At 45.9% G+C, this 26,998-nt stretch overlaps 1 protein-coding gene across 22 annotated transcripts in view; it reads right to left on the bottom strand.

Moving 5' to 3' along the window:
* Positions 1-26,998, bottom strand: part of LOC119844076 (DAB2 interacting protein) — a 494,149-nt gene that overhangs the window by 269,034 nt on the left and 198,117 nt on the right. For 3 of the 22 annotated variants that reach the window (XM_043498925.1, XM_043498922.1, XM_043498920.1), the window contains exons 3-4: positions 3,143-3,600; positions 2,121-2,205 (exon numbers count right to left, since the gene is read on the bottom strand). The exons of 18 other annotated variants lie outside the window; for them this stretch is intronic. In XM_043498925.1, the coding sequence (XP_043354860.1) occupies positions 2,121-2,205; positions 3,143-3,286 (229 nt within the window). In that variant the 5' untranslated portion in view covers positions 3,287-3,600. Of the gene's footprint in view, positions 1-2,120; positions 2,206-3,142; positions 3,601-26,998 lie in introns of those variants that run through there. One more of the 22 variants, XM_043498930.1, reaches the window with a different exon arrangement.

The following is a 26,998-nucleotide window of genomic DNA, read 5'->3' as shown; positions in this document are numbered from 1 at the left end:
AAAAAACAAAGCTTCCTGCTAGGGGATGGCTGCGCAGCCCAGGGTACTAATCAAGCTTGTACCTGCCTCTGGCCATTACATCTTTCTGATGGTGAAGCTTCAGGCAGAGGGATCTGTAACAGGAGGTTCCTAGGGCTTTGTGAAAGAGGAGATCGGGAAAGGGTGTAATGAGTTCCTTGCCATGGGACACATGTTAATCATCATGGAGTGAAAGCCCCAGAAAACAAAGTGAAACTTGAGAGGGGATCACTTTAATTAGAACTCGAGCGAGCAGAGCACTGGACTCTCCTGCTGGCCCTTTTCCTTTCAACATTCAAACTAAATTATAGCATGTCGCATGAGTTAAAGAAAAAGACCTAGTTACCATTCAGATTCCGGCAGCGCATGAGATTCTGTCTCTGGCTCATAGAGCTCAAAAATTACATTTGAATGGGCAGAATTAACACTTTAAACCACAGTGAGAGAAAAAAAAATAAAGGCCAACTGGATGGATTCTCAAGTCTCCAGTTTAAAAAGCTCAGCTAAGAGGTGCATTATCCAGAACCCCTCATCCAGGCACCCAGAGAAGCCCCTGCAGTTGCAGGCATGGAAATGTTCTGAGAGAAGAGTGGCAGGGAGGATTTAAGGATGGAATTGCTGGAGGCCAAGGAATTAATACACTAGCCCTTTCTTCTATGGAAACCTGAATTTGCACTCCAAGCTAATGAAAAAGCCAGAAAATCTGACTGCAGGATGGGTTACTGGCTAGTGACATTTTCAGAGGGCCTGCCTGCGCTGTGGCTGGCTTTGCTAACTTTACCAGTCTCTTGCAAGAAATGTACCTATTGGCAATGGAGATCAGGGAGAGAAAAGGTAGGGGGACAAAGCCACCCTGGCCATGACTTGGCCATCTCTGGGAAAGCATGGAAACTTGTCTTACCTGTGCTATGCCTGTTCTGGTGATAGTCAGAGGCTGCCACTCTGCAGGGCTCTCGATTCACCACCTTTTGCTAGCACTACATTCACTTAAAAAAAACAAAAAACTTTAATTTCACCCCAGATGGTCTCAGCCACCACCAACTGCCCACCTACTTCCAACATTTGCAAAACTTCCCTGATTAAGCTGGGCATGAGAAACATTAGGATTTTACACAGGTTATATCCATCTTATCTAAATACTGAGCAGTGGAGACATATTTTACTGCTCTGTTTAGAAAGGCCCTTCAGTCCAGTCCATGACAAAGAGCACGTCTTAGTCTTTGCTGAAGTCCAGGCCTGGTTTTGAGGCCATGCCTAAGGAATTCTACACTAACTTTTAGATGGTGCTGAAATGAACCAATCAACCTGGCAATGACAAGTTTAGGTCAAGTAGGCAAAGTCACAGCTGGACAACAGATGACTCTAATCTCTCCCCCCTCTTTAAGATGCAACAACAGAGCAACATTCCACTGCCTGGCTTCCACCCAGCTGCACCAATCACTGTCCAAATTCACACAGCAGATCAGTAGAAAAAGAAAGAGGCCACAGTTGCTTTACTTCTACCCAACTCCTGTTACCCATGAGTGAAACGGTCTGTTTTTACACATCTGAATGGCAAACAAACTACTAAAACATTTTCCAGAAGAACTTCGACTCCTCTTGGACTGGTTTGTGTTTTCATTTCAAAAGGAGAGAGGCACACATTTAAATTAGCAATGGGAAAATCTCAAACTATTTGGATGGTTTCAGAGTAGCAGCCGGGTTAGTCTGTATTCTCAAAAAGAAAAGGAGGACTTGTGGCACCCTAGAGACTAACAAATTTATTTGAGCATAAGCTTTCGTGAGCTACAGCTCACTTCATCGGATGCATCCAATGAAGTGAGCTGTAGCTCACGAAAGCTTTTGCTCAAATAAAACTATTTGGAGGCTTAGTTTGGAGATTTGGTTCAGAGCAGCAGCTGAATGTTCAGGTCTCTATATGGAGAGCAGGAAGTTTCAGAAGAGACCCTCCAGTAGGATTAATGGGACCTAGGTTTTGGTCAAGCTAAAAATGCCACAAGAACAACCTTTCCCATATCTCATTTATGCCTCTGGCATCCCTCAAAATCAGAAGGCATGGATGGAAATGAACATTTAAAAGTGAGAAATTTTAAAAAGTTTACCCAAAAATTCAGAGGGTCCAAAAGGGTAAGGTTCAGCAACTTTGTTCTTGTTTAACCAGAACCAGCTGACACATCTTTGATCCACCTGGAATGGAGTGAAGGAGAGATACTTGGTGATCTTGCTAACCTCTGAACAGGTGGAAATGATTGGGTGGTGTGTGGTGACGGTTCTGAATCCATTCATGGGCACTTAAGCATCTGTTGTGTATTTAGTTTTTCCTATTTCCCCCTCCAGTACCTAAGATGTTCATGCAGGTGACCATAAAACAGGAAGAGTTAATGAGGGGCTATAAACTATCCTGACAAGAGAAGGGAGTCTTATAACAAGAACATAAATAGCCTGGGAGTTTTATTAAAGTTTAGTCAGCCTGTCTCTCTGTCTCACTCACTTCAATAAAGGTTTTGAAGGCATTAAGTACAGATGGCTACAGAGCAGCAGGTAACAAAATGAATGACGCAGCTGGAAGGTAAGAGACTGGTTTGGACATTTCCAATTATTCCACAGCTATTTTTTTCCCCCTTTTGAAAGCCAGGTCCTGACACAAGTGTTCATTTGTGTGAAAGACTCTAGTTCTTGCAAAAGCAGCCAGATTAACAGCCCTGGAGAAAAAAAATAATCTGTGGGAATGCAAGCTTTCTGCCCAGATCTCTGCCAGGGTGCCACAACCAGATCTGAAGGGACCACCTCCAGGAGAGACGAGCTCAAGCTCTTAATGGAGGGGAGTCAACTGGGGCCAAATGTGGTGCTGATATTTATGATATGGAGACCTGTCCACTGGGCTGAGATCCAACTCATGGCATGGAGACCACTGAACCGCCACCAAATGGTAGCATCCTATCAATCATGTACCACCATGGGCTAGGTTTACACTGATGAAATTTAGAGCAGAATTTGGCCACCCGTATTTGCCTAGGCCTCAGAGTGTATGAGATTTTCCATCAGACCTATTGTATTTTCTGTACAGCTTTATAAGTCAGGATTTATTTCACTCCTTTGCACAAAAAAAACCCAACAAACTTACAGGGTCTGTAGAAATGTTGGGTCGGCACCAAGTCAGTTCTGTGATGGAAGCAGAGAAGCACAAAGACTGGTTTGTTTGCTTTGAGAGCAAGAGCAGCGTGCAGGTGCCTGAAGGTTCTACGAGTACAGAGAGACTTATGTCCATGGCAGCTGACAGACACCGATCTCCAGTGGCTGTAGTTTTCTTTTATCATTCGCCTACTCGTTTATGCCTGGAAAATAATCACTGTTCTCCAGAATCTATTCTCTGGAGACCGCTTCAGCAGTTAGCCTTCTTCCTTTCCCACAGGGCTTCAGGGGAGAGTCATCTTTCTCAACTGGTTCTCTGTCTATGGAAAGGCGCTCTCCACCTTTATTCTTCGTGCCTGGCCACTGTGCCTCAACCATGGTTGGAGGGAGCCTTATAGGCAAGGATACGAGAGTACTTCAGATTCCATGCCCAGTCAGTTCTTAGACTACCTATAGAGAGGAAATTAGTACTAACTGTGGTGAACTTCATTTTTTATGTTGACACCTGTCCACCAGGAACTGAACTGAGACCCACAATTTTTTTCTTGGACTACTGTCCATAGTTGCGAGATCGAGATAAGTTTCAGTGATGTTACAATCCATGTGGAACCAATGATCTAGAGGTCAAGGATCATTAAAACATAGATACACTGCCTACCTCCATCTCAGTCTCTCGTGCTATTACATGGCCACAGTAGCATTAATCATTGTGCTTTCAGGGACAAAATTAAAAATTGGGGATGAGGGAAGCAATTAGAAGAAGCCTCCCGCCCAGTGTCCCTGCCCCCCAGTCCCTCCACCCAGGGCAGGAGGAGGATCTGTGCCACAGTTCTCCACAGCTGCTTGCCTGGCTCTTACCATCAGAGCCTTGCACGGATACATTTGTATCTGCATCAGTGCTGCTATCCGCAGAAATGGTCCACGGATACAAAGCGAATACCTGCGCATTTGTAAGACTCTTCTTATCCTGCTCCCCCTCACCATTGTGCACAAAGACTTCTGAGACCCTTTCTCAGAGACCAAGATAGGGCCAGCTAGCTGCCACTCCTTTAGGGCTGATTCCCACAGCCTCCTGATAGGGTGGTCTTTTCTTTCCTCTTTCCACTGTCCCAGTTCCCTGGGCTTCCCCCCCACAAAAGGATGGGGAAGGCCAGACATCAGGAAGCCCATGATTCTTTGGCAGAACCATCATGTTTGGGGGCGGGGGGGGGGGGAAACAGAGGTCAAAGACCCTCCAACTGTCATCTCTTTGTAGTCTTTTCCTTATCACGAGTTTCTGGGTGAGAAAAGAACCCAGGGGGTTACATATAAAAAAAGGTCAAAGCAACTGGTTTTCCAGTGTAAATCAACAGATCAGGAGCAGGCTGTTCCCTTTCTTCATTTTACCACATTCTAGATTGTCCTACAAAACAGTAACTATATAAAACCAAGAGGCCAGGTAAGTGTTTCAGTTTGCCAGAGCATTGTGTGTGTGTTTTAATTCTGCAACACTCAAGTGAGTCATAAGGAGTGAAGTACAAAAGCAGAGCATATATTTTTGAGGTGCTCAAATGAAGAGTAGAACACAGCTGATGAAAGATGAGGGAACTACTCTTTCAACAAGTGCATCAACTTCTGCTGGCTGTAGTACCAAGCTCTCTCTCAGCCGTTGCCTACAACTGCACTTCTGAGACACCTCAACCACCAGGCTGCAAGTCTTGCCTTGAGTGTAACCTTGGAAAACAAGGCTTTTTTTTGCTCCTCCTCATTTGATGCTTTTCAATGGCCCAGTTATTTTCGAGCAAGTGACAGTAAACTTGGTTTCTACTGTTACACAACTACTTTTGACTAAGCACCCAGATGAAGCTTCCACTCAGTCTGGATTCTCTAATCAGAAAAAGGCTGGAGACAAATTTGAGGCACCAAGCTTCTTCATTTCACCACGAAGCATCCAATATTCTTCAAAAGGCCACTAAGAACGTTGATGACTTAGTGAGACTAAGGGTGAGCAATATAGCTGGGTTGACCTGAGTTTTAGGTGTAGACCAGGTCTAAGTTTTAAGTACATTCAGTAGAGAGAAGAAAGCAGGCAATTCCTAATGAAAACACTAGTAATGTATAGGTTATCTTGCCAAATGGGGACTTGGGATCTTTAACTCAATTAATTGATCTTTAACTATTCATAGTACCAATGGCCTGTGATGGGATGTTAGATGGGGTGGGATCTGAGTTACTACAGAGAATTCTTTCCTGGGTATCTGGCTGGTGAGTCTTGTCCACATGCTCAGGGTTCAGCTGATCGCCATATTTGGGGTCGGGAAGGAAGTTTCCTCCAGGGCAGATTGGAAGAGGCCCTGGGGGGTTTTTGCCTTCCTCTGCAGCGTGGGGCATGGGTCACTTGCTGGAGGAGTCTCTGCACCTTGAAGTCTTTAAACCATGATTTGAGGACTTCAATAGCTCAGACATAGGTGAGAGGTGTATTGCAGGAGTGGATGGGTGAGATTCTGTGGCCTGCATTGTGCAGGAGGTCAGACTAGATGATCAGAAGGGTCCCTTCTGACCTCAATATCTATGAGTCTGAACAAGCTGAAAAATACACCCTGAAGTGGAGAGGTTCACTGCAACTTTATTCAACTGCTTTGTTTGGAGGCAGAATATGATCCTGATTTCAGAGTGGATGAAAAGGAGTCATGACAAATTTACACATCCAGTTATTCAAAATGAGTTAAAGGCTCTTAAAGCTGCGAGGAAGATATCTGAGAACATTTCTGGAAAGTGGTATGCAATTTTGGTAGATGAAACAAGAGACACTTCTCCAACAAGGAGAAAGTGGTGTTATGCCTGCAGTATGTGGATGACGACATGAATATTCATTGCATAGCATAATATAGCTTGCTATATTATGAGCGGCAGCGAACCAGCGGAGCAGCGGGGACAGCAGAGCAGCTCACAGCAGGAGTTTGCCTGGGACTGGTAAGTATCCGAGTGTGTGTGTTTGCTTGCTGAGGAAGTATCCGAGCGTGTGTTTGCTGGGAGGGCAGGGAGAGAGCCTGAGTGAGTGTCCGATTGGCTGCTAGCCTGCAGGGGGCGGGCATTAGGGTGTCTGTGTGTTTGCGTCAGGGAAGCCTGGCTGTTTAAAAATAGCCAGAGCCTCGCGAACCAGCTGAGCGGCAGCGAACCAGCGGAGCAGCGGGGACAGCAGAGCAGCTCACAGCAGGAGTTTGCCTGGGAGTTCGCCTGGAGTGAGCCCAGTGAGGCTTACATCTTGCCAACGTCTCTGAGGAAGCTCATAGTAGGTAGGTGATATGGAAGGGCGGGCTTTGTTGCAAGGATAGGTTCCTGGGTTAGTGGTTCTGTTGTGTGGTGTGTGGTTGCTGGTGAGTATTTGCTTCAGATTGGGGGGCTGTCTGTAAGCAAGGACTGGTCTATCTCCCAAGATCTGAGAGAGCGATGGCTCGTCCTTCAGGATAGGTTGTAGAACCTATCCTTGCAACAAAGCCCGTTGCCAACTCTGTCCACATATCTATTCAGGGGATACCATCATAGGGCCTAATCACATCAGCCACACTATCAGAGGCTCGTTCACCTGCGCATCTACCAATGTGATATATGCCATCATGTGCCAGCAATGCCCCTCTGCCATGTACATTGGCCAAACTGGACAGTCTCTACGTAAAAGAATGAATGGACACAAATCAGACGTCAAGAATTATAACATTCAAAAACCAGTCGGAGAACACTTCAATCTCTCCGGTCACTCGATCACAGACCTAAGAGTGGCTATACTTCAACAAAAAAGCTTCAAAAACAGACTCCAACGAGAGACTGCTGAATTGGAATTAATTTGCAAACTGGATACAATTAACTTAGGCTTGAATAGAGACTGGGAATGGATGAGTCATTACACAAAGTAAAACTATTTCCCCATGGTATTTCTCCCCCCACCCCACCCCCCACTGTTCCTCTGATATTCTTGTTAACTGCTGGAATTAGCCTACCTGCTTGTCACCATGGAAGGTTTTCCTCCTTTCCCCCCCCTGCTGTGGGTGATGGCTTATCTTAAGTGATCACTCTCCTTACAGTGTGTATGATAAACCCATTGTTTCATGTTCTCTGTGTGTGTGTATATAAATCTCTCCTCTGTTTTTTCCACCAAATGCATCCGATGAAGTGAGCTGTAGCTCACGAAAGCTTATGCTCTAATAAATTTGTTAGTCTCTAAGGTGCCACAAGTACTCCTTTTCTTTTCATCTCAGAACACACTCCCTAATTAAATCAGAATATTAAGCCAAATGCTGAGGAAGTAATTAGGGCTGTTCTGCAAAATGTGTCCAATGTCACAGATGAGCTAGAACCATCAGATGCCAAATCAATACAATAAAACAGCAGGTGCAACTTACACTTACAGCACTGTAGGGCCTTTCACCCTGATGGGAACTGAACAGAGTTGACAGAAAGTTTCCAGCTGATAGATTAGATACTTAAACAATCTAATCCCTCAAACATTTTTGCAGAAGAATGTATTTTCTTTCAAAATGTTCTTGTTGTTCAACCAACCTCCTCCCCCCAGTCCAGTTTTTCAGACTTTATATTGTTGGAAAAACTGAAAAGGAAAGTTTCCACACAACAAACCGTGAGGGAAAAAAATCGTTTTTGTTTCTTTTGAAATGTTTTATGGAAAATAATTACCATTTTCTGATGAGCTCTAGAAAAAAAAAAAAGATAAATAAAACATTTACAGGCCACCCCCCCCTGAAATGCAGTCACCTCTGGGGTAGAACATGGCAGCCGGTCTATAGATGCATGGCAATACTGCACGAGGGTTTAGAAAAGGACATGAAAAACTGAATCCTTTACTTGAAATTTAGATGTAGCATCTAATCACTGGGGCTATTGCTAGCAGGATTTCAACCACGACACCTGTTGTGCTGTTCCGTACTTTGACACTCATTATATGGGTTTTATCATTAATTATTTATTATTGTTAGCGTGGTAGCACCTAAAGGCCCTGAACAAGATCAAGGTCACACTATGCTGTATACACACAGACAGACAGTCCCTACCCTGAAGAGCTTACAATCTATCTAAACCAGACCGGTCCATGGTGGGAGTCGGGAATTATTATCTCCATTTTACAGGTGAAATATTCAGGAACAAAGTGACTTGACCAAGGTCACACCAGGATCCCAGATCTTCTGAGTCCTAGTCTAGAGCCTTCTTCTCCAGACAATCCTTTCATAATGAAAAAAATCATTATGATGCCAAGCACTTGCAGACTGCCTTTCATCCAACGACCCCAAAGGGCTTTTTTAACATTAATTAAGCTTCATAACATCGTTCCCATTCTCCAGACAGGTTATAACCCCAATATTTTTAAACTCAGATGCCTAAATTTAGGCACCTACATCAATCTAAGTAATAGTGGTCTGATTTTCAGAAATGTTGATCACCCACAACCCCCCTTCCCCCCCCCAACTCCAAACATTTGAAAGATGTGGCTAAGTGAGTTGTTCAACGTTCCACAAAAAAAAAAAAAAAAACAAGCAGCAAGACTGCAGATGGAACCCAGGAGTCCTGACGCCCAAGCTGCCTGATCTCACCAGCTGACAATTTGCCCCTCCATCAGAAAGTTAATTTTGTACACGTGACCTTTTGTTTCTGTGTTTCACAGACTTCCTTCCCAAGCAAGGAGTTCAATCAATGTGACATACCAGCTCCATTAAAGTGGATGCGACAGGTAAACAGAAGAGTTGACAAACGTTATTTACTGCATGGTAACCATCACCACAATGATCCACAGAGGACACGTCATTCAGTAACCAGACAGGTTACAGTAACACTGAGGAGTGTCAGCGTGTCTGAGAACCCAACCAGAGATATTTCCTTGGCAACCTAATAAACTCTGTGTTGCCTGCCAAAGAACTGAAGAGCAACAGAGGCGGACCTCAAAACAGGAACATATTTCCTGACGATTTCCCAATAAAACAATAGAGCTAAAGTCCCAAATGGGTTTGTTCAACTTCTGACTCCAGCCAGGAGAGATGTGGATTAAATGATAAAAATTGAAATCTAGAGTAATTTAACTATGCATTTCTAACACCATATGAAGCTGGACTCAGATAACATGGTTTGTATCCTGATCATTACTGACAGAAATAAAATGTCTATCTTAAGATCTGTGTGTTTGAGTCCAATAGACCTTCATGAAGCTGGAAACATGTGCAATTGTCTTACTGTAGAACTTCGTTCAAGAAGTTTTTATTTCTCATGTAGAGCTCTTGCCAGAAGCAAAGAACAATAAATCTCCGGTCTGAAGCAAACTACCATAGAAAATATCCTACTGCAGAGAAAACAGTTTTGTAATATTGCAAAAGAAATTATTCAAAGTGGAAAGTCTGCAGATTTGCTGTGTGCACAAATTTCCTGGCCCTTTTGGTTTCCACAAGTGGCTGCTTTAGGGCTTTATTTAAGTCTGATCATTGTCTACCAAGAAGTTATTACTAAAATAAAACAATGATCCTTTGAATGGCTAATGGGGAACCTATAGCTCTGGGCTTCCAGGTATCTCCCGTTTCCTTCTCCATGACAAAATTAAAGCAGGAACCCGTTGTGACCTCTGCAATTAGAGCCAAGAGGTTTGCAGTGCACTCATTTCACTGAAACTCTTTTACTCATTCCTGTAGCCCAGCTAAGCTAACATTGCTATTGACAGGGGTGACTAGCTAACATAGTAAAACAGACTCTCTCTAAGCAGAAGGATCCAGGCATAAAGAATTCCTTCTAATACATGATACCAACCCTACTTTTCACTCAGCACAAAAGAAACTATAATACACACCAAATATATTGCTTGCTACTGATGCAAAAGACAGACTCCAGAGACTCGGAACAAGAGACTGAAGAAAGTTGCCAGGGTTATTCAGAGACAACTTACTTCCTCATTCTTGTAATGGTGCTGCTCAGAAATACATTATTTACAACTATGGGAAGAAATAGGACAACAAAGGAAACTTTCCCAGCCTTTTTGAGAATATCAACCCAGATGTCCTCCATATGGGGCCTAGAATTGATCAACATTTTTCCACTGAAATTTCTTTTGATGGAAAAATGCTTTGTAACCAAAACAAAAATATTCACCAAAACAATTTTGGTTTAATCAAATATTTTTGTTTTGCGATTAATAATTTTGTTTTAAATTTCAGTGAAAAAACCATCAAATAAGCCAGACTTTCTTGCTTTCTTACTCCACTGGGGGAGAAAAGGGGGTAAAAAGGGGAAAAAAGGGAGGGGTCAGAGGAGAAAGTGCTTTTGTTCCCACCAAAACAAGTGTTCAAAATTCTGAAAATTTTCATTTATAACATTTTTTTAAAATGTCAATCAAAATGAAAAATCATAATTGCATTTGAAATTTTTCACAAGATATAGTTACTCTTTTCTGACCAGCTCTCAAAGGCACCACCAGAAGCCTGGCTCTGCACAGGCAAGAGGGCCCTCTAACTTCACAGGTCTCCTCCTCTAATTGCCAGACTCGTATGAACTGCTGGGTGCATTCTGGGGACTCCAGGTGGAACATGGTTGCTGTGCTGCTCAGATGCCCAGCGAGCCCTAAGCTGGAATGATGTGATGTTGTAGCATAAGGATGCGCTAGGGGTGGCCTAGCGGAAAAATGAGTCAGTGAAAGTTTCTCAATGGCCAGGACAAAACCTGAAGAAGTTAACACGAGGAAAAAAAGCTCAAAAGGTTTGGTCAGCTGGATACACACCTGTGCTTCCCTCCAAAGACCTCTGAACCAAAGCACTGTGAAACATGCACAATGAAACTCCGAAGCAGCTGAAAGGCACCTACTTCCAGATTTCACTAGAAGCCGACCATCAAACAAGGTTCGGCACAAAGTTTGTACATTTCATGTCGGGATTAGGTCAGCTATTGTATCTGAATAATGACAGGTTTCAGAGTAGCAGCCGTGTTAGTCTGTATTCGCAAAAAGAAAAGGAGTACTTGTGGCACCCTAGAGACTAACAAATTTATTTGAGCATAAGCTTTCGTGAGCTACAGCTCACTTCGTCGGATGCATTTGGTGGAAAAAAAAGTTTTTTTTTCCACCAAATGCATCCGACGAAGTGAGCTGTAGCTCACGAAAGCTTATGCTCAAATAAATTTGTTAGTCTCTAGGGTGCCACAAGTACTCCTTTTCTTTTTGTATCTGAATAGATTCCTTTATGCCTGCAAGATGCATCGTCACTTATTTCATCATGCTACTCCCAATGACAAGCAATGGAACAAGACTCCGGAGCACAGGGGTGCTTAGGCTCAAACCAGACCAAAAGAGCAGTGAGACTGAGCTTGCAGGACTGCCCTTTTTCGGAAGGGATAACAAATATTCAGAAGTGAGAAAAAAGAGGATGTGTGAGGAACTCACATTCTGGTAGATCAAAAAAAAAACTCTTCTACTATTAAATGCCAACAATACTAGTTATTTGTGTTAGTGCCAGTGACACATCAACATGCCAATCCCTGCTAATGCTGTTCAGACAAGAATTTGACTTTTCCTTCTGTACTTTGTGATCTGCAAACTCCTAGTACAACAGTCACGCCCAATCCGGGTGAGGAATCTAATTATCAGAACTGTTTTCTCTGCACTAACCTTGATGTGGAAAATCATGTAATAAATAATAATGAAAAACAATCCCTTAAAAATAGTCTTTTTACTTTGCATCTCAGTGCTAACCTTGCTATCAGGTTGCTGCAGGGAATGAGCAATTTGTTAAAATCCTGCATTCCAGACACTAGTTGACAAATGTATTCATTGTTATTAGCAGAAATCTCTCAGCTAGTTGTGAGTGCTCCCATAGTGGTTTCCCCATGCGGTATGATGAAAGATCAGGAAAAATGATCAACCTTTCTGCAAGTTGCTGCAGGGCATTGCTATCCTTGTCTGCTTGGAAATCCACTCTGTTTAAATGCTAAAGGTTTTAAAAAAATAAAAAAGTTCACAGGTGTTCTGGGGAAGTTTAAGGATTGCTCCCTGCATAAATAACCTCTATTAATCCAGGGAAACTAGTGGTGATGGAATACAAGTCTCCACTTTCATACCCATCTCCTGGTTATGTAGATGTAGGAAAGATATCAGGAGGGCCAAATCGCACCTGGAGCTGCAGCTAGCAAGAGATGTCAAGAGTAACAAGAAGGGTTTCTTCAGGTATGTTGGCAACAAGAAGAAAGCCAAGGAAAGTGTGGGCCCCTTACTGAATGAGGGAGGCAAGCTAGTGACAGAGGATGTGGAAAAAGCTAATGTACTCAATGCTTTTTTTGCCTCTGTTTTCACTAACAAGGTCAGCTCCCAGACTGCTGTGCTGGGCAACACAAAATGGGGAAGAGATGGCCAGCCCTCTGTAGAGATAGAGGTGGTTAGGGACTATTTAGAAAAGCTGGACGTGCACAAGTCCATGGGGCCGGACGAATTGCATCCGAGAGTGCTGAAGGAATTGGCGGCTGTGATTGCAGAGCCCTTGGCCATTATCTTTGAAAACTCGTGGCGAACGGGGGAAGTCCCGGATGACTGGAAAAAGGCTAATGTAGTGCCCATCTTTAAAAAAGGGAAGAAGGAGGATCCTGGGAACTACAGGCCGGTCAGCCTCACCTCAGTCCCTGGAAAAATCATGGAGCAGGTCCTCAAAGAATCAATCCTGAAGCACTTAGAGGAGAGGAAAGTGATCAGGAACAGTCAGCATGGATTCACCAAGGGAAGGTCATGCCTGACTAATCTAATCACCTTTTATGATGAGATTACTGGTTCTGTGGATGAAGGGAAAGCAGTGGATGTATTGTTTCTTGACTTTAGCAAAGCTTTTGACACGGTCTCCCACAGCATTCTTGTCAGCAAGTTAAGGAAGTATGGGCTGGATGAATGCACTATAAGGTGGGTAGAAAGCTGGCTAGATTGTCGGGCTCAACGGGTAGTGATCAATGGCTCCATGTCTAGTTGGCAGCCGGTGTCAAGTGGAGTGCCCCAGGGGTCGGTCCTGGGGCCCGTTTTGTTCAATATCTTCATAAATGATCTGGAGGATGGTGTGGATTGCACTCTCAGCAAATTTGCGGATGATACTAAACTGGGAGGAGTGGTAGATACGCTGGAGGGGAGGGATAGGATACAGAAGGACCTAGACAAATTGGAGGATTGGGCCAAAAGAAATCTAATGAGGTTCAATAAGGATAAATGCAGGGTCCTGCACTTAGGATGGAAGAATCCAATGCACCGCTACAGACTAGGGACCGAATGGCTCGGCAGCAGTTCTGCGGAAAAGGACTTAGGGGTGACAGTGGACGAGAAGCTGGATATGAGTCAGCAGTGCCCTTGTTGCCAAGAAGGCCAATGGCATTTTGGGATGTATAAGTAGGGGCATAGCGAGCAGATCGAGGGACGTGATCGTTCCCCTCTATTCGACACTGGTGAGGCCTCATCTGGAGTACTGTGTCCAGTTTTGGGCCCCACACTACAGGAAGGATATGGATAAATTGGAAAGAGCACAACGAAGGGCAACGAAAATGATTAGGGGTCTAGAGCACATGACTTATGAGGAGAGGCTGAGGGAGCTGGGATTGTTTAGTCTGCAGAAGAGAAGAATGAGGGGGGATTTGATAGCTGCTTTCAACTACCTGAAAGGGGGTTTCAAAGAGGATGGCTCTAGACTGTTCTCAATGGTAGCAGATGACAGAACGAGGAGTAATGGTCTCAAGTTGCAATGGGGGAGGTTTAGATTGGATATTAGGAAAAACTTTTTCACTAAGAGGGTGGTGAAACACTGGAATGCGTTACCTAGGGAGGTGGTAGAATCTCCTTCCTTAGAGGTTTTTAAGGTCAGGCTTGACAAAGCCCTAGCTGGGATGATTTAACTGGGACTTGGTCCTGCTTTGAGCAGGGGGTTGGACTAGATGACCTTCTGGGGTCCCTTCCAACCCTGATATTCTATGATTCTATGATTCTATGTTTCCCAAGTACAGCGAAAGGGCACACAGCAACATGAATCAGCTTCTCCTGCGCATTTAATCTCATGTTAACATCACACATCAGCATGGATGCAAGTTTCAAAGTGAAATGAAAGATTAAATTGTTTACATATACTGTGTAAAACTTACTTACTGATTAATTAATAGATTAGACACATCCAATTCATGTGTAAATGCCTGATAATGATCTCACATTTATGTAACAAATCATTGGCTTATGTATGCAATATAAACTTAATTTTTCATGTGATAAATGGCTTTTTCCCCTTCCCTGCCACATAATTTACAAGCTACCCTGAAGACAGAGTTGGTTGTATTCAGGGCCAGGTTTTATTTGCTTCTAGGCATCACATTACACTTCTGGGAATCTTTTTTGCAAACAAACTCTTAAATCTTTTAACCCTACCAACGCTCCAGCAGTCTCATGAGACCGTGTCTCTTGGAAAACGGATGACATTTGTAAAGTGGCACCCCACTAATAAGATTAGATCTGAAATGTAGGTCTGATTTTAAAAAGTTTTATGAAACCAAATGGAAACATTTTCATCAGTTTTTAAATTTCAATTAAACTTGTTTTGTTTGTTTTGATTTAAAGCCTTCCCACATAGTGTGGACGATGGAAACACAACAGCGCAGTGCTAGTGCGTAAGTGGAAAGGGAAAGCAATCAATCTTGTTTCACCGTCCTAGTGCAGTGAAATGCAAAAACTGAACAGCTAGCCTCAATCTGTAGAGAATAATGGAACAGTTAATCAGTAACACAAGAGGTGAAACATTATAATGTATATTAATTTTAATTTAACAGCAACAATTTACATCTCATCTCCCCCAGACTAAGGGCTCTTCTGGTCCAGCACATGATCGCAACACTAGGGCTACCAGAACAAACTCTCACAGACGGGGGCACCACTGGGGAGACTTGGACAGAGCGAATTCATTTCCCCCAATATAGTCATAAAAGTCATTAATTGAAAAAACCTAGCAGGTCATCAAGTCGCTCTTGCCAGGTGTCAGTGCAGTGCTTTGTCCAGCTAGTAGCAGACTGTCAGCTGAAATCCAGACAGCACTTTTTTTTTCCTTTTTTAAATCTAGGTGCCTATACGAGCCTCCCCATACAGCAGCAAGGGAACACCTATCACATGTCCACTGCACTGATTTTCTCAATAGCTCCTTAAAAGTTAGAGATGGAAAAGAGCGACCCCACCAACTCTTCCACTGTGTTCTGTAGTGCTACATCCAGTCCCATTTTCATCCGCCCAAAGCAATTTCCCCACACCCCTTCCCTTGGGACAACTACTCCCTAGTGCAGCAGGCCTCATTGGTTCCCATTATTCAGCAGTTTCCTTTGCTCAGTAGCATCCCATGATTTCTTCCTCTGGCCACCTCCTTCCTTCAACCGCCTGCTGACAGCCACCTGATGACAGCTTGACAAAGTAGTCTCGCTTTTCCTAGTGCCCGAGTGTGACCGCTCTCATTGGTGATCTGCCTTGCATGGTTTGTACAATTCATTAGTTGAAATGATACACTAATCTGAAAGGGCTGGGATTTAATGTTGGTGAATATTTTGGTCTATTACAAGCCCAGTACAGTCACTCCTCAGCAAAGTACTGTCAATTCAAAATGATTTAAAATGGGAGCTTTTGCAATTATTCTTGATGAACTAAAAACAGTGCGACAGGCAGACCCAGCAAGGCTCACATGCCTTTAGATTCTAATGATTACAAGCTGGCTCCAAAGGGTCACTGCCTGACCTTGATGCACTGCTTATGGCCAAGTGCAATTTGAACAGTGAGTGGAGCAAGCAGAAGGAAGCATTAAAACAGAGGGGAAGGAACAATAAAAACAGGAAATAGGCAAGTAGCATCGACCAGGTCACAAGATTGGCTGGGTGGCGCTAGTGAGGATCCAACCATCTTTTTGCTTGTGGGAAGCAGATGTCTCAGGGGACGGGCAGAGAGATATAAAGCCTCCCGCTGCTAGGTCACTAATTCTACCAAGCCAGGTCTGTACCTATAGAACATAGTGATTTCCCTACTGGATCAGACCAATGATCTATGTCAAGATCCTGTCTCCAAGAGAGGATGCTACCCGCAAAGAGCCACACAGCCCCTAGGGGGACAGTTATGGGATAACTGGCTTCTCCCTGACACCAAGCTGTAAGTGACTGGGGCCAGTGGTCTGATGCCTGTTTGATGGCCTGGGGACACTGCCATGTGGACAGCTGTCAACTTCATATAACCCATCACCCTGTCTACAGAACAGATGTGCAACAGTGCGGGCATCATGCCATCACCTCAACTTAAGTGACCATTTCCAGAGTGAAAGCAGAAATCAGTCTCCATGGCCTTTCCACTGAGAATGCAGCAATAGATTTTTGTGAGAGGAACACCTGTCCACTAAGAACGGGGCTGAAACTCACTAACTTGGACCAAACAGTTGCCGCTTTTGGCCAGTGCCCACTGCACAATGAGGGTTCTACACATGTTCATTTTATTTCCATTACAGAAAAGAAAGTGCAAACACTTGCTGCGACTCAAGATTTCAAAACAGCTTCTACAAATATACAGGAAGAAAAGTTTAACTTGGCTTTGATTAAAATCACAGCTGGGGGCCTGCAGCATTTCAGACAGTGGAAGAGACCGACTCTCCCATCAGAGGGAAGGAGAGAGAGAGAAAAAAAAAATCTACAGAAGAACCTCAGAGTTATAAACAGAGTTACAAACTGACTGGTCAACCACACACCTCATTTGGAATTGGAAGTACGCAACCAGGCAGCAGCAGACACACAAAAGCAAATACAGTATGTACCGTATTAAATGCCACCTACTAAAAAAATAAAGTTTAAAAAAAAAAAAAGGATTTGACAAGGTAAGGAAAAAGGGTTTCTGTGCTTGTTTCATTTAAATTAAGATGGCTAAAAGCAGCATTTTTCTTCTGCATAGTAATATTTCAAAGCTTTACTAAGTCAATGTTCAGTTATAAACTTCTGAAACAATCACCGTAATGTGTTGTTCAGAGTTATGAACAACCTACATTCCCGAGGTGTTCATAGCGCTGAGGTTCTACTGTATTAGATCATCTCCACTACAGTCCAGCTTCCCAGCCAGCCAATGCTGGAGTGTTCCCCATAGTAGAGAGCACATATGCAATTTTGATCTCAGCTTAGCAGGCTTGCTCACAGCTCTGGCCATTTCTTTCCTACTAAATCATCCCCAGGACAGGACTGGCATTTCTTTTGAAATGCAAAGGCTCTACTGAAATGTGGAAACAACATATGGTACGAATATGAAGCGTGAACATCTCTTCCCATCTCGTACATTTCAAAGACTGTGCAAACAGCACTTTTCCCTAGTTTTGATTCTGCAGCCAAAATGAGTCATCTGTGAACAATTATGGCTCTGGCAGGGGCCCGACTGTTTGAGAATGAAAGGAAACTATTATTGAAGTGAACGGTACGCCAGGCCAAGAGGAGACTGCACAGAAAACACAGAGCCTTTTCCTTCCTATTTTGTTGGCCTAAGGACAAGGAGGGAAAAACTCCATTCTGAGATGCCTGATGCTACTCAACTCCAACAGTCTCCTCACCCAATGGTGGGAGGAAAGGGGTTGAAGTAGGAAGCATGAGCAGCATAGAAGGGAGAACATGCACAAGAGAGAGGGAACAGAATATGCAGGGAGAATACTGAGGCAGGCAAGTTTGGCCTGCAAAAGCACTGGTCATTTCAACCTTTTTTCTCCCTCAGGAGTTGCATGCGTATTCAGGGAGTAGAATGTCAGTGTCATGCCCTGCCATGTAGCTCTGAGCTAACCTCAAACTCTCCTGGGGGGGTGGTGCAGAAACCCAGCATGGAGACTGGACCTAACCAGCTGCTCTGAAATGAGGAAGGACATACAGGAAGCCTCAGTACAAGATGATGAAAGTCACCAGACTGGCCAAACCTTCCAATATGAATGGGGCAGCTGGATCTTCTATTCACAGTCCCCACTTTCAGCACCAGTTTCATTACCTGGTGCCCAGAGGTAGACAGCAGAACTTTGGAGGGTCAGAGGTACAGCTCTTCCCCAGCCGGAGTTCAGACGGCATAGCGACTCTGTTTAAAGGAGGAGACAGTCTGGCCAACACAGATAAATCTGAAAGAACAGGTTACTCACTGCCACGCTGAGTCCAGACATTCCAATACACCAGGCAGAGGGAACACCTCTAAGTGCTTCTGTTTCCCCAACTCCCACGAAGGAGCCTCTCGCTAACTTTAGACCGTAGGAGAGGACATTACATGGAGGGCGCACGGTCTGCTAGTTAGATTAAGGGATGAGAGTCATCTGGGTTCGAATCCTGTCTGCCGCTGGTTTGCTGTTTGACTTCGGGCAAGTCACTTAAATGCTCTGTATCTCAGTTTGTCCAAGGGTAAGTGGACAGAATGCTTACCCTGCCCCATGGGCATTCTGCAGCCTCAGCTAACACTGAAAGCACTACAAGCTCTTTGGATGAAAAAGAGGCTCAAAGAAGCCAAAGCGCTCTCCTCTGGCTGCAGCTTGGGTTACTTACCCCTTCTTGGTGCTGCTCACCTGATTCCCTGCATTTGTTGTTCTCCAGTGGATGTGAACCTGTTGCCTGCAGACACGGAGGGGTCTGAAGGATTGTCGTCGTCAGTACTGGACTAGTCAGTCACATGAGACATTGCAAACCATCTACATCAGAGGCTGCAATTCCCACAGTCTCTGTCAGACGAAAGGATGCCAACAACAAAGAAAATAAAATGGTAGGCAATGCAAGGACGCTCTACCTCTGAGGAAACTGGGGCTCTGCCCCACTCGGGGGGAACAGAATGAAAATCCAAGGAAATTTCTCTTTCATCCCATTTCTCTGCCATTGACAGCTGTTACGTAAACGGTGTTGAACTGTCATCCTGCAAAGGAAGGATCTGTATGGGAACAGGTGTCCCAAGCTTTGTGGCACATAACCATGGGGGAGTATGCCTCTGAGCTCAGCTACACAGACTCACACTAGTTCCACTCAAGCTAGTGCACTAAAATGAGTGGTGTGAACTCTGCAACACTAGAAGTGGCTCAGGCTAGTCACCTAAGCCCACCCCAACCCCCTGGGTCCAAACTTGTCTGGCCAGCCCAAGTGACCGCCTGTAACACAAAATCAATGTTGCTAAGCATTCCAGAGCAGCAGGACAACTTCAGGCAAAGCATCTACACTTCAAAGAGCAGCATGGTAGCCACAGAAAAGGACCCTTTGAAAACTCTACTTAACTGATGAAGATTTGTGCAATTATGGGGTAGTGAAGGATAGTTAAACCTGAAATTCAAACCTGAAGCCACTTCTGCCTGGGTCCCTCTTTGGCTGGTTCCCTTACAGGGACCATACGTTAGCCTGGCTATTGTAACTAAGAATGGACAAACAGATTCAGATAAAACCAAGAAGAGCCTCAGACTTTTGCCCCAAAACTCAAAGCAATGTGCCCAATGTTTCCTGCAGAATTCCTGACGCTGCACCAACCAGGAATGGCTGGACATCTTATTTCACAGCACCTACAAAGTTAAAATGGATTTTAAAATACAGAGTTGCAATATTGCCAGGGAAACCCTAAAAGACTCTCGACGAATGGCAGCCAAGTTGATTTCGACACTCTAAAAACAAAGTTGTACAAAAACTTGATCAGCCTTGTTCCACCCTGACTGCTAAGTTGCGACGGACATGGTGTCCTCTAACTTGATAGTTTACAATTGAGCTCAAACCATGTTACCGTTTTGCAATGGAGAAAACCCCACAGTCCTGGCCTGTCCCAAGCACTCAGGAGAGGCACTGCTGATCACACGGCAAGCGCAGAGGTGATGAAGACTGTATCCAAGTGAAAATGCTATGAGCACGATTGTGTGATGCTCATGTACGAGAGAATGGTCAGATGGACGTGCAAGCGGCTTTCAAGCAGCTTCAGAGAAGGTTCTCGCTAGTGCTCCACTGATTCTTTACGTTGTCTTTAATACCCCCAGGCGCACAGCCCCGAAGTTCCTAAGCTGCAGCCTCACGGTCAAGGGGTGCAGTCTTTCCAAGTCGTTCTCTTTGGTAGGGCCCTGGTTCCGTGTCAGCAGCGCACACACTTTCACGTAACAAGCCCTCCACATAGTTTGCCTCCTTATTTGAAATTCCATATGCAGCGGAGAGAAAACAAAAAACACACAGGCCCTTGCACATGAATGCCATCCCAAGCCGAGACATGGGGACAGCTGTATTGCCTCTCAGCCCAGCAGTGATTTCTTTCCCCTACAGCAGGGGTCGGCAACCTTTCAGAAGTGATGTGCCGAGCCTTCATTCATTCACTCTAATTTAAGGTTTTGCGTGCCAGTAATACATTTTAATGTTTTTAGAAGGTCTCTTTCTATAAGTCTAGAATATATAACTAAATTATTGTTGTATGTAAAGTAAACAAGGTTTTTAAAATATTTAAGAAGCTTCATTTAAAATTAAGTTAAAATGCAGAGCCCCCTGGACCGGTGGCCAGGACCCGGGCAGCATGAGTGCCACTGAAAATCAGCTTGCGTGCTGCCTTTGGTAGGCCTACCCCTGCCCTACAGCTTGCGGTGGCCATTTGTTGTAGCTCTGCTGCCCCCTGCAGGAATATTCAGGTGTTTAATCCTTGAAACGCTCAAATAAAAAAAAAAAAATCACACTGGGGTTCCCTATTGTTCTGGTTTGGAGCAATGTATTTCTTCCAGAAAGCTTGGCTCAAACACAGAATCTGGTTTCCAGACACACTCACATTTGGGTTCTGCAAGAACCCGAATAAAGCCAAAATATATGTAGTGGTTTATTTTTCCGAGAGCTTTTTTCCCCTTTGTAGAAAATGCCTCAGAGCCTTTTGGGGAGCTAAAAGAAGGACCTTAAAAAAAATTCCAGAATTCAGGAATGAAAATGCCACCAGCAGTGGAGCTCTCACTCCTTATTTGAGCTGAATCAAGGATGCCCTGAGGCATTAAAGAAACAAAACACCAAATGACAGGTTTCAGAGTGGCAGCCGTGTTAGTCTGTATCCACAAAAAGAAAAGAGTACACTTGTGGCACCTTAAGAAAAGGAGTACTTGTGGCACCTTAGAGACTAACAAATTCATTAGAGATTAAGCTTTCGTGAGCTACAGCTCACTTCATCGGATGCATTTGGTGGAAAAAACAGAATTCCCTCTGTTTTTTCCACCAAATGCATCCGATGAAGTGAGCTGTAGCTCACGAAAGCTTATGCTCTAATAAATTTGTTAGTCTCCAAGGTGCCACAAGTACTCCTTTTCTTTTTGCGAATACAGACTAACACGGCTGCTATTCTGAAACTTGTGGCACCTTAGTGACTAACAAATTTATTTGAGCATAAGCTTTCATGAGCTACAGCTCACTTCATCGGATGCTCACGAAAGCTTATGCTCAAATAAATTTGTTAGTCTCTAAGGTGCCACAAGTCCTCCTTTTCTTTTTTGCAAACACCAAATGGTCACACTCTGCACTGCTGTAGATAGCCATCTCCATGCCCTGATCTCAGTGCACTTTACAGAGACTTAAAATACATTAAATAAATGAATCACATCAGCCACACTATCAGAGGCTCGTTCACCTGCACATCTACCAATGTAATATATGCCATCATGTGCCAGCAATGCCCCTCTGCCATGTACATTGGCCAAATCGGACAGTCTCTACGTAAAAGAATTAATGGAAACAAATCAGAAGTCAAGAATTATTACATTCAAAAAACCAGTTGGAGAACACTTCAATCTCTTTGGTCACTCGATTACAGACCTGAAAGTCGCAATATTACAACAAAAAAAAACTTCAAAAAACAGACTCCAACGAGAGACTGCTGAATTGGAATTAACTTGCAAACCGGACACCATTAAATGAGGCTTGAATAAAGACTGGGAGTGGATGGGTCATTACACAAAGTAAAACTATTCCCCCATGCTTATCCCCCCCTCACCCCCGTTACTCACATCTTCTTGTCAACTGTTGGAAATGGGCCATCCTGATTTTCACTACAAAAGGTTTTCTCCTCCAGCTGGTAATAGCTCACCTTAATTGATCACTCGTTATAGTGTGTATGGCAATACCCATTTTTTCATGTTCTCTGTGTGTGTTTGTGTACATCTTCCTACTGTATTTTCCACTGTATGCATCCAATGAAGTGGGTTTTAGCCCACAAAAGTTTATGCTCAACTAAATTTGTTAGTCTCTAAGGTGCCACAAGTACTCTTTGTTCTTTCTCCCAATCTCACTGAGGGGGAATCTCAGACACACGGAGGGGAGCTGAGCCGCCTAAGGCCATCAGCGAGCTCCCAAGTCCTAATCCACTGTTAGACCTGAGCTGTCCCCAAATAGTTCCCAGTTTCAGAAATGATCCTGCTTTGACCTGGTTTTGCAGCTGGGTTTAACTGAGGCACATGGAGGACAAGTGAGTAGCCTGGGTTACACTGGGAGCATGGCTCACTCTGCATGGGAGAGCAGATTTCACTAGTTCCAGCCCTTTCCTGTGACCGCTGTTAGTATTACAGTTAGGGAGACAGTCCGACATCTGATGGCCAACATGACAGACCTCACACATACAGAGGCAAGTCTATTCTTCGGCCCAAACTGTGTTAGTTTTTTGGTCACTAAGGAATCGATCCTGCAAGGTGCTGAGCACGCTAGCCCCAGTCAAGCAAAGCACTTAAGCATGTGCTTAACCTGAAGTATGCTAATAGTCCCACTGGAGTTAGCACACTGCAGAATTGGGATTGCATGTATAGGGCCCAAATTTACAGTCCATTTTGGTAAGTTTTACGGTCATAGGATTTTAAAAATGTGAAATTTCACAGTGTTGTAACCGTGGCAGTCCCGACCCAAACAAAGGTGCGAGGGGGGGGGGCGTTGTCACAAGGATATTGTAGGTCACAGTATTGCCACCCTTACTTCTGCCTGCTGCTGGTGGTGGTGGTGGTACCTGCAGAGCTGGGTTTCCAGCTAGCAGCTGGGGAGCTTCCTGCACCCAGGAACCTCTGTTCCTGGAGGTGGGTCTGACCCAGCCCTGGTAGCGGCCCTTGCAGGAGAAAAGAAAGTCCCATCCCTCCCCAGCCTGGCCAGGACTAGCAGCTAGAGCCCAGTGGACAATTGGAGCCCCCAGCTGGGGCACCCCAGTCCAGCCTGTCCCTGGCTCTGGGCCCAGCGCTCGGGTGCTAAAGGGTGGTGGGGGAGTTGTGACCAACGTGCCTTCTAATTTTTTAGATCCATGTGTGGAATGAATTTTGTTACGTGCACCAATGTGTAGCTGATGTGCGGTGGGGTGGGGCAGAGGGGCTCACGACTGGGGCAGAGGTTTGGGGTGCAGGCTCTGGGGTGGGCATGGGGATGAGGGTTGCGGGTGCAGGCGGTCCCAGGCTGTGGTGGGGAAGAGAGGACTCCCCCTAGTCCTCTCTCGCCACAGCAGCCCCAGGGCCAGGAGAGAGGTGCCTCTCTCTGCTGCGCGACTGCAAGGCCCTTGTTAACCTGCTGCGTGGCCGCACAGCTTAGAGGGAACTTAGGTTCTGACCACAGCGCCCTGGGCTGTCACCCACCCATAAGGCCAGCCCTGCCCCCCATACCAGGCTACCCTCGCTTCTCTGCTGCTGCTGGCGGCACTGCCTTCAGGGCTGGGCACCTGGCCAGAAGCTGCTGCTCTCCGGCCGCCCAGCTCTGAAGGCAGCACAGAAGGCCCTCCTACAATAGCCAGATTTCACAAGGCAGACCAGGTTTCACAGTCCGCGATGTGTTTTTCACAGCCGTGAATTTGGTAGGGCCTTACCCATGTGCATCACTTTAATCAGTTCACACTGGACTGGGGCCATGGTGCTCAGCATCTTGCAGGATGTAGCCCTAAGGGTTCATGCACTACTCTCTAAACAGGGCCGGCCAAAGAGGGTCGGTGCACAGGGTTTGGATTCCCACCTGACCTGCCAAGAGTCAGCTGGGCTGACGGAGGCGGCAGGCAGGCAGGCGAGCAGCCGCACTGGGGCGGGGGGGGGAGAGACCAGAGCCGCAGGGGGCAGTTGGGCAACCAGCCGTATGGACCAGGGGACGCTGTTGTTCCTGTCTCCGCTCCTTGGAGCCGCCTCTGGCCACTCCAGACGGTCACTGGGAGCATCCTCCTGTCTACTGGGGACGGTGGTGGGGGCGTTGATGGGTTGTCGTCCCCTCGCCCCCCGCACCTGATTTCCACTGAGCTGGGGTGATGGGACGAGGAATCTGGGTGTGCTGCTGCTGCTGCTGGGGGCTGCTTGTGTCTGAACACAACCCTTCAGGCCCCTGACCCTGAGGGCTTTCTTAAAGAGACAGCACACTCAGACACTCGGGCGCACACACACTTCTCTCAACACCACACACCCTGTCTCTCACACACCCTCCACCCCCATCCCAAACACACACCAGGGCTCCCTGCAGCCAGGTCACTTCCCCACCTGGGCTGCAGAGGCATCAGCAGCTGCTGCCCTCCTCTTATGCAGCCCAGTGGGAGCCTGGAACGGAGGAGCAGCGTCCAGTGGGGGAGCGAGCAGCAATGCCCGCTGCTTTGTGCGTCCCCGTGGGTCGGTTTCCCCACATGGGTGCAGGAGGGAGATGCAGAGGGTAGGAGTGAAGGGGGCACAGTGCAGGGGCAGGCAAACTTTTTGGCCTGAGGGCCACATCAGGTTTCCAAAATTGTATGGAGGGCTGGTTAGGGGAGGCTGTGTCTGCCCAAAACAGCCAGGCATGGCCCGGCCCCCACCTCCTATCCGACCCCCCCGCTTCTCGCCCCTGACAGCCCCCCCCAGGACTCCTGCCCTATCCACCACCCCCCCCCCTGACTGCCCCCGGACCCCCCCACGCAACCCCCTTCTCTTTCCTGACCAGCCCCCCCCCAGGATCCCTGCCCTCTGATCGCCCCACCCCCTGACCACCCCCCCAACTCCCCTGCCCTCTGTCCAACGCCCCCTGACCACACTGCCCAGAGCACCAGGTCAGGCCACGACTCTAACTGCGCTGCCCGGCCGCCCAGAGCCTTGCGCCAGTAGTGTGGCTGAGGCTGTGGAGGAGGGGCTGGGAACTAGCCTCCTGGGCCAGGAGCTCAGGGGCTGGGTAGGAAGGTCCCACAGGCCACAGTTTGCCCACCTCTGAGCTAGGAGCACAGGAGGGGAGTGCAGGGGTTGGAATAAAGGGGGGCACAGTCCAGAGGCTGGGGGCACAGGAGGGAGGAACGGGGTAAGAGTGAAGGGGTGCAGGGACTGGGGCACAGGAGGGGAGTGCAGGGGCTGGGGTGAAGGGAGCACAGTGCATGGGGTTGGGGCACAGGAGGGGCAGGTCTTGGGGCTCAGGAGGGGAGTGCAGGAGTTGGGATGAAGGGGCCACACACAGGTCAAGGTTAGGGGTGCAGGAGGGAGGTGCAGGGATCAGGGGTGAAGGGGGCACAGTGCAGGGGTTGGGGGGGAAGAGGGGGGAGCCAAGGTAGGGGCACTGCACCCATGGAGGCCAGGGGCACCAAAATACATGTTCACCCAGGATGCCATTTTCCCTAAGTCCCGGCTCGGTCTCTAATTGTCTGGGATCCGGGATCCTGCACCACTCATGTCAATGGGAGCAGAATCAGCTCCTAGCTGCACAATTCTCCCCCGACACAGTAAGACTTGCTCTCCATACTTAATTCTATACCTTGCCTTTTAAATCAGCACCATATTCATTTTTTGTTCCCTCCGTCCGATTACACCTTTACCATTGACTTGCTCACACCAAAACGTAGCAGGAAACTGCTAACCAAGCTAGTCTAACTTTGACAAATGCTGCTGCACATGGCTACATTTCAATTGTCTCAGACAAATGATAAATGCCTTTATTGCATGGTAACATGTCAGCAAACTTGCCAAGAGGTTAGAATATCATTTATCTGCCAAAGACATGCATGCAGCAGACCAATCATATAACTGCACGTTTCAGACACACTACAAATAAGTAATAAACTACGGCTGTGTAAAACATTCCCAGCAAAATCAGAAAACCACAGAAATTTTACATTTTAGCCATCCAGTCCAAGGCTATATATATATATATAATTTTCCCCTGCCAAAATACAAAATGTAAAGCTCTCTCCCTCAAAACAAGCCTGTTTTCAAATGAAGACCATTCCCTCCCCACCACATTTAAATTTCTGAATGCAATATGCTGAATTTTCACATTGTAGCACAAATGTAGGGATGGCAGCAAACTATAATTGGTCTGAATGCTGTGTCAGCAAAGCTGTGCCAGGCAGGTACATTGTAGGCAGTACAGGTGTAGCCAGGTTGGCAGGTACATTGACCGTGTTTTGTCACACGATTCAATGTGTAATATACGTTACCCTGTATTTATCCAGCAGAGTGGATGTGCTCCAATATGCCAGGATATGGCTGAGACAGCTCTGAAAAAGTGCAGAAAATTGGAGGAAAGAGGCTCTTGAAATGCTGATTTTAATCCATCCCTTGACAAGCTTCACAGGCCCCCAAATGGAGCTGGTTTTCTCAACTCTCCATATGCTATTGGATCACAGTCTGCCCCATTTCATTTCTGTTCTAACTCAGCAGGAACACCAGATGCAGGAAAGATACTGCACCATTCAAGCCTCTAATGTCTGACCATTTTCATTCCTAGAGCCATCTCCTTTTTAGAGCAGGAACCAAACTTAGGCAGCAGAAGGTAGGAGCAATTGCTGCTGGCTTTTGCATAAGTGCGGTTTGCTTTGGCCTGGCTGATGTGTGGTCTCTTTGCCCCTAGGCAGGAGATTTCCATTTAGTAAGTGATATAGGTTTGTTCAGCCTGGGGTTTACAGAAATGGGAGAATTAGCACAATACTGGGGTG

The sequence above is a fragment of the Dermochelys coriacea genome, chromosome 16, assembly GCF_009764565.3.
Source record: "Dermochelys coriacea isolate rDerCor1 chromosome 16, rDerCor1.pri.v4, whole genome shotgun sequence".
Classification (NCBI taxonomy): Eukaryota; Metazoa; Chordata; order Testudines; family Dermochelyidae; genus Dermochelys; species Dermochelys coriacea.
Note: the sequence above shows the minus strand (reverse complement) of the source record. Positions and strands in the feature narration are given on the sequence as shown.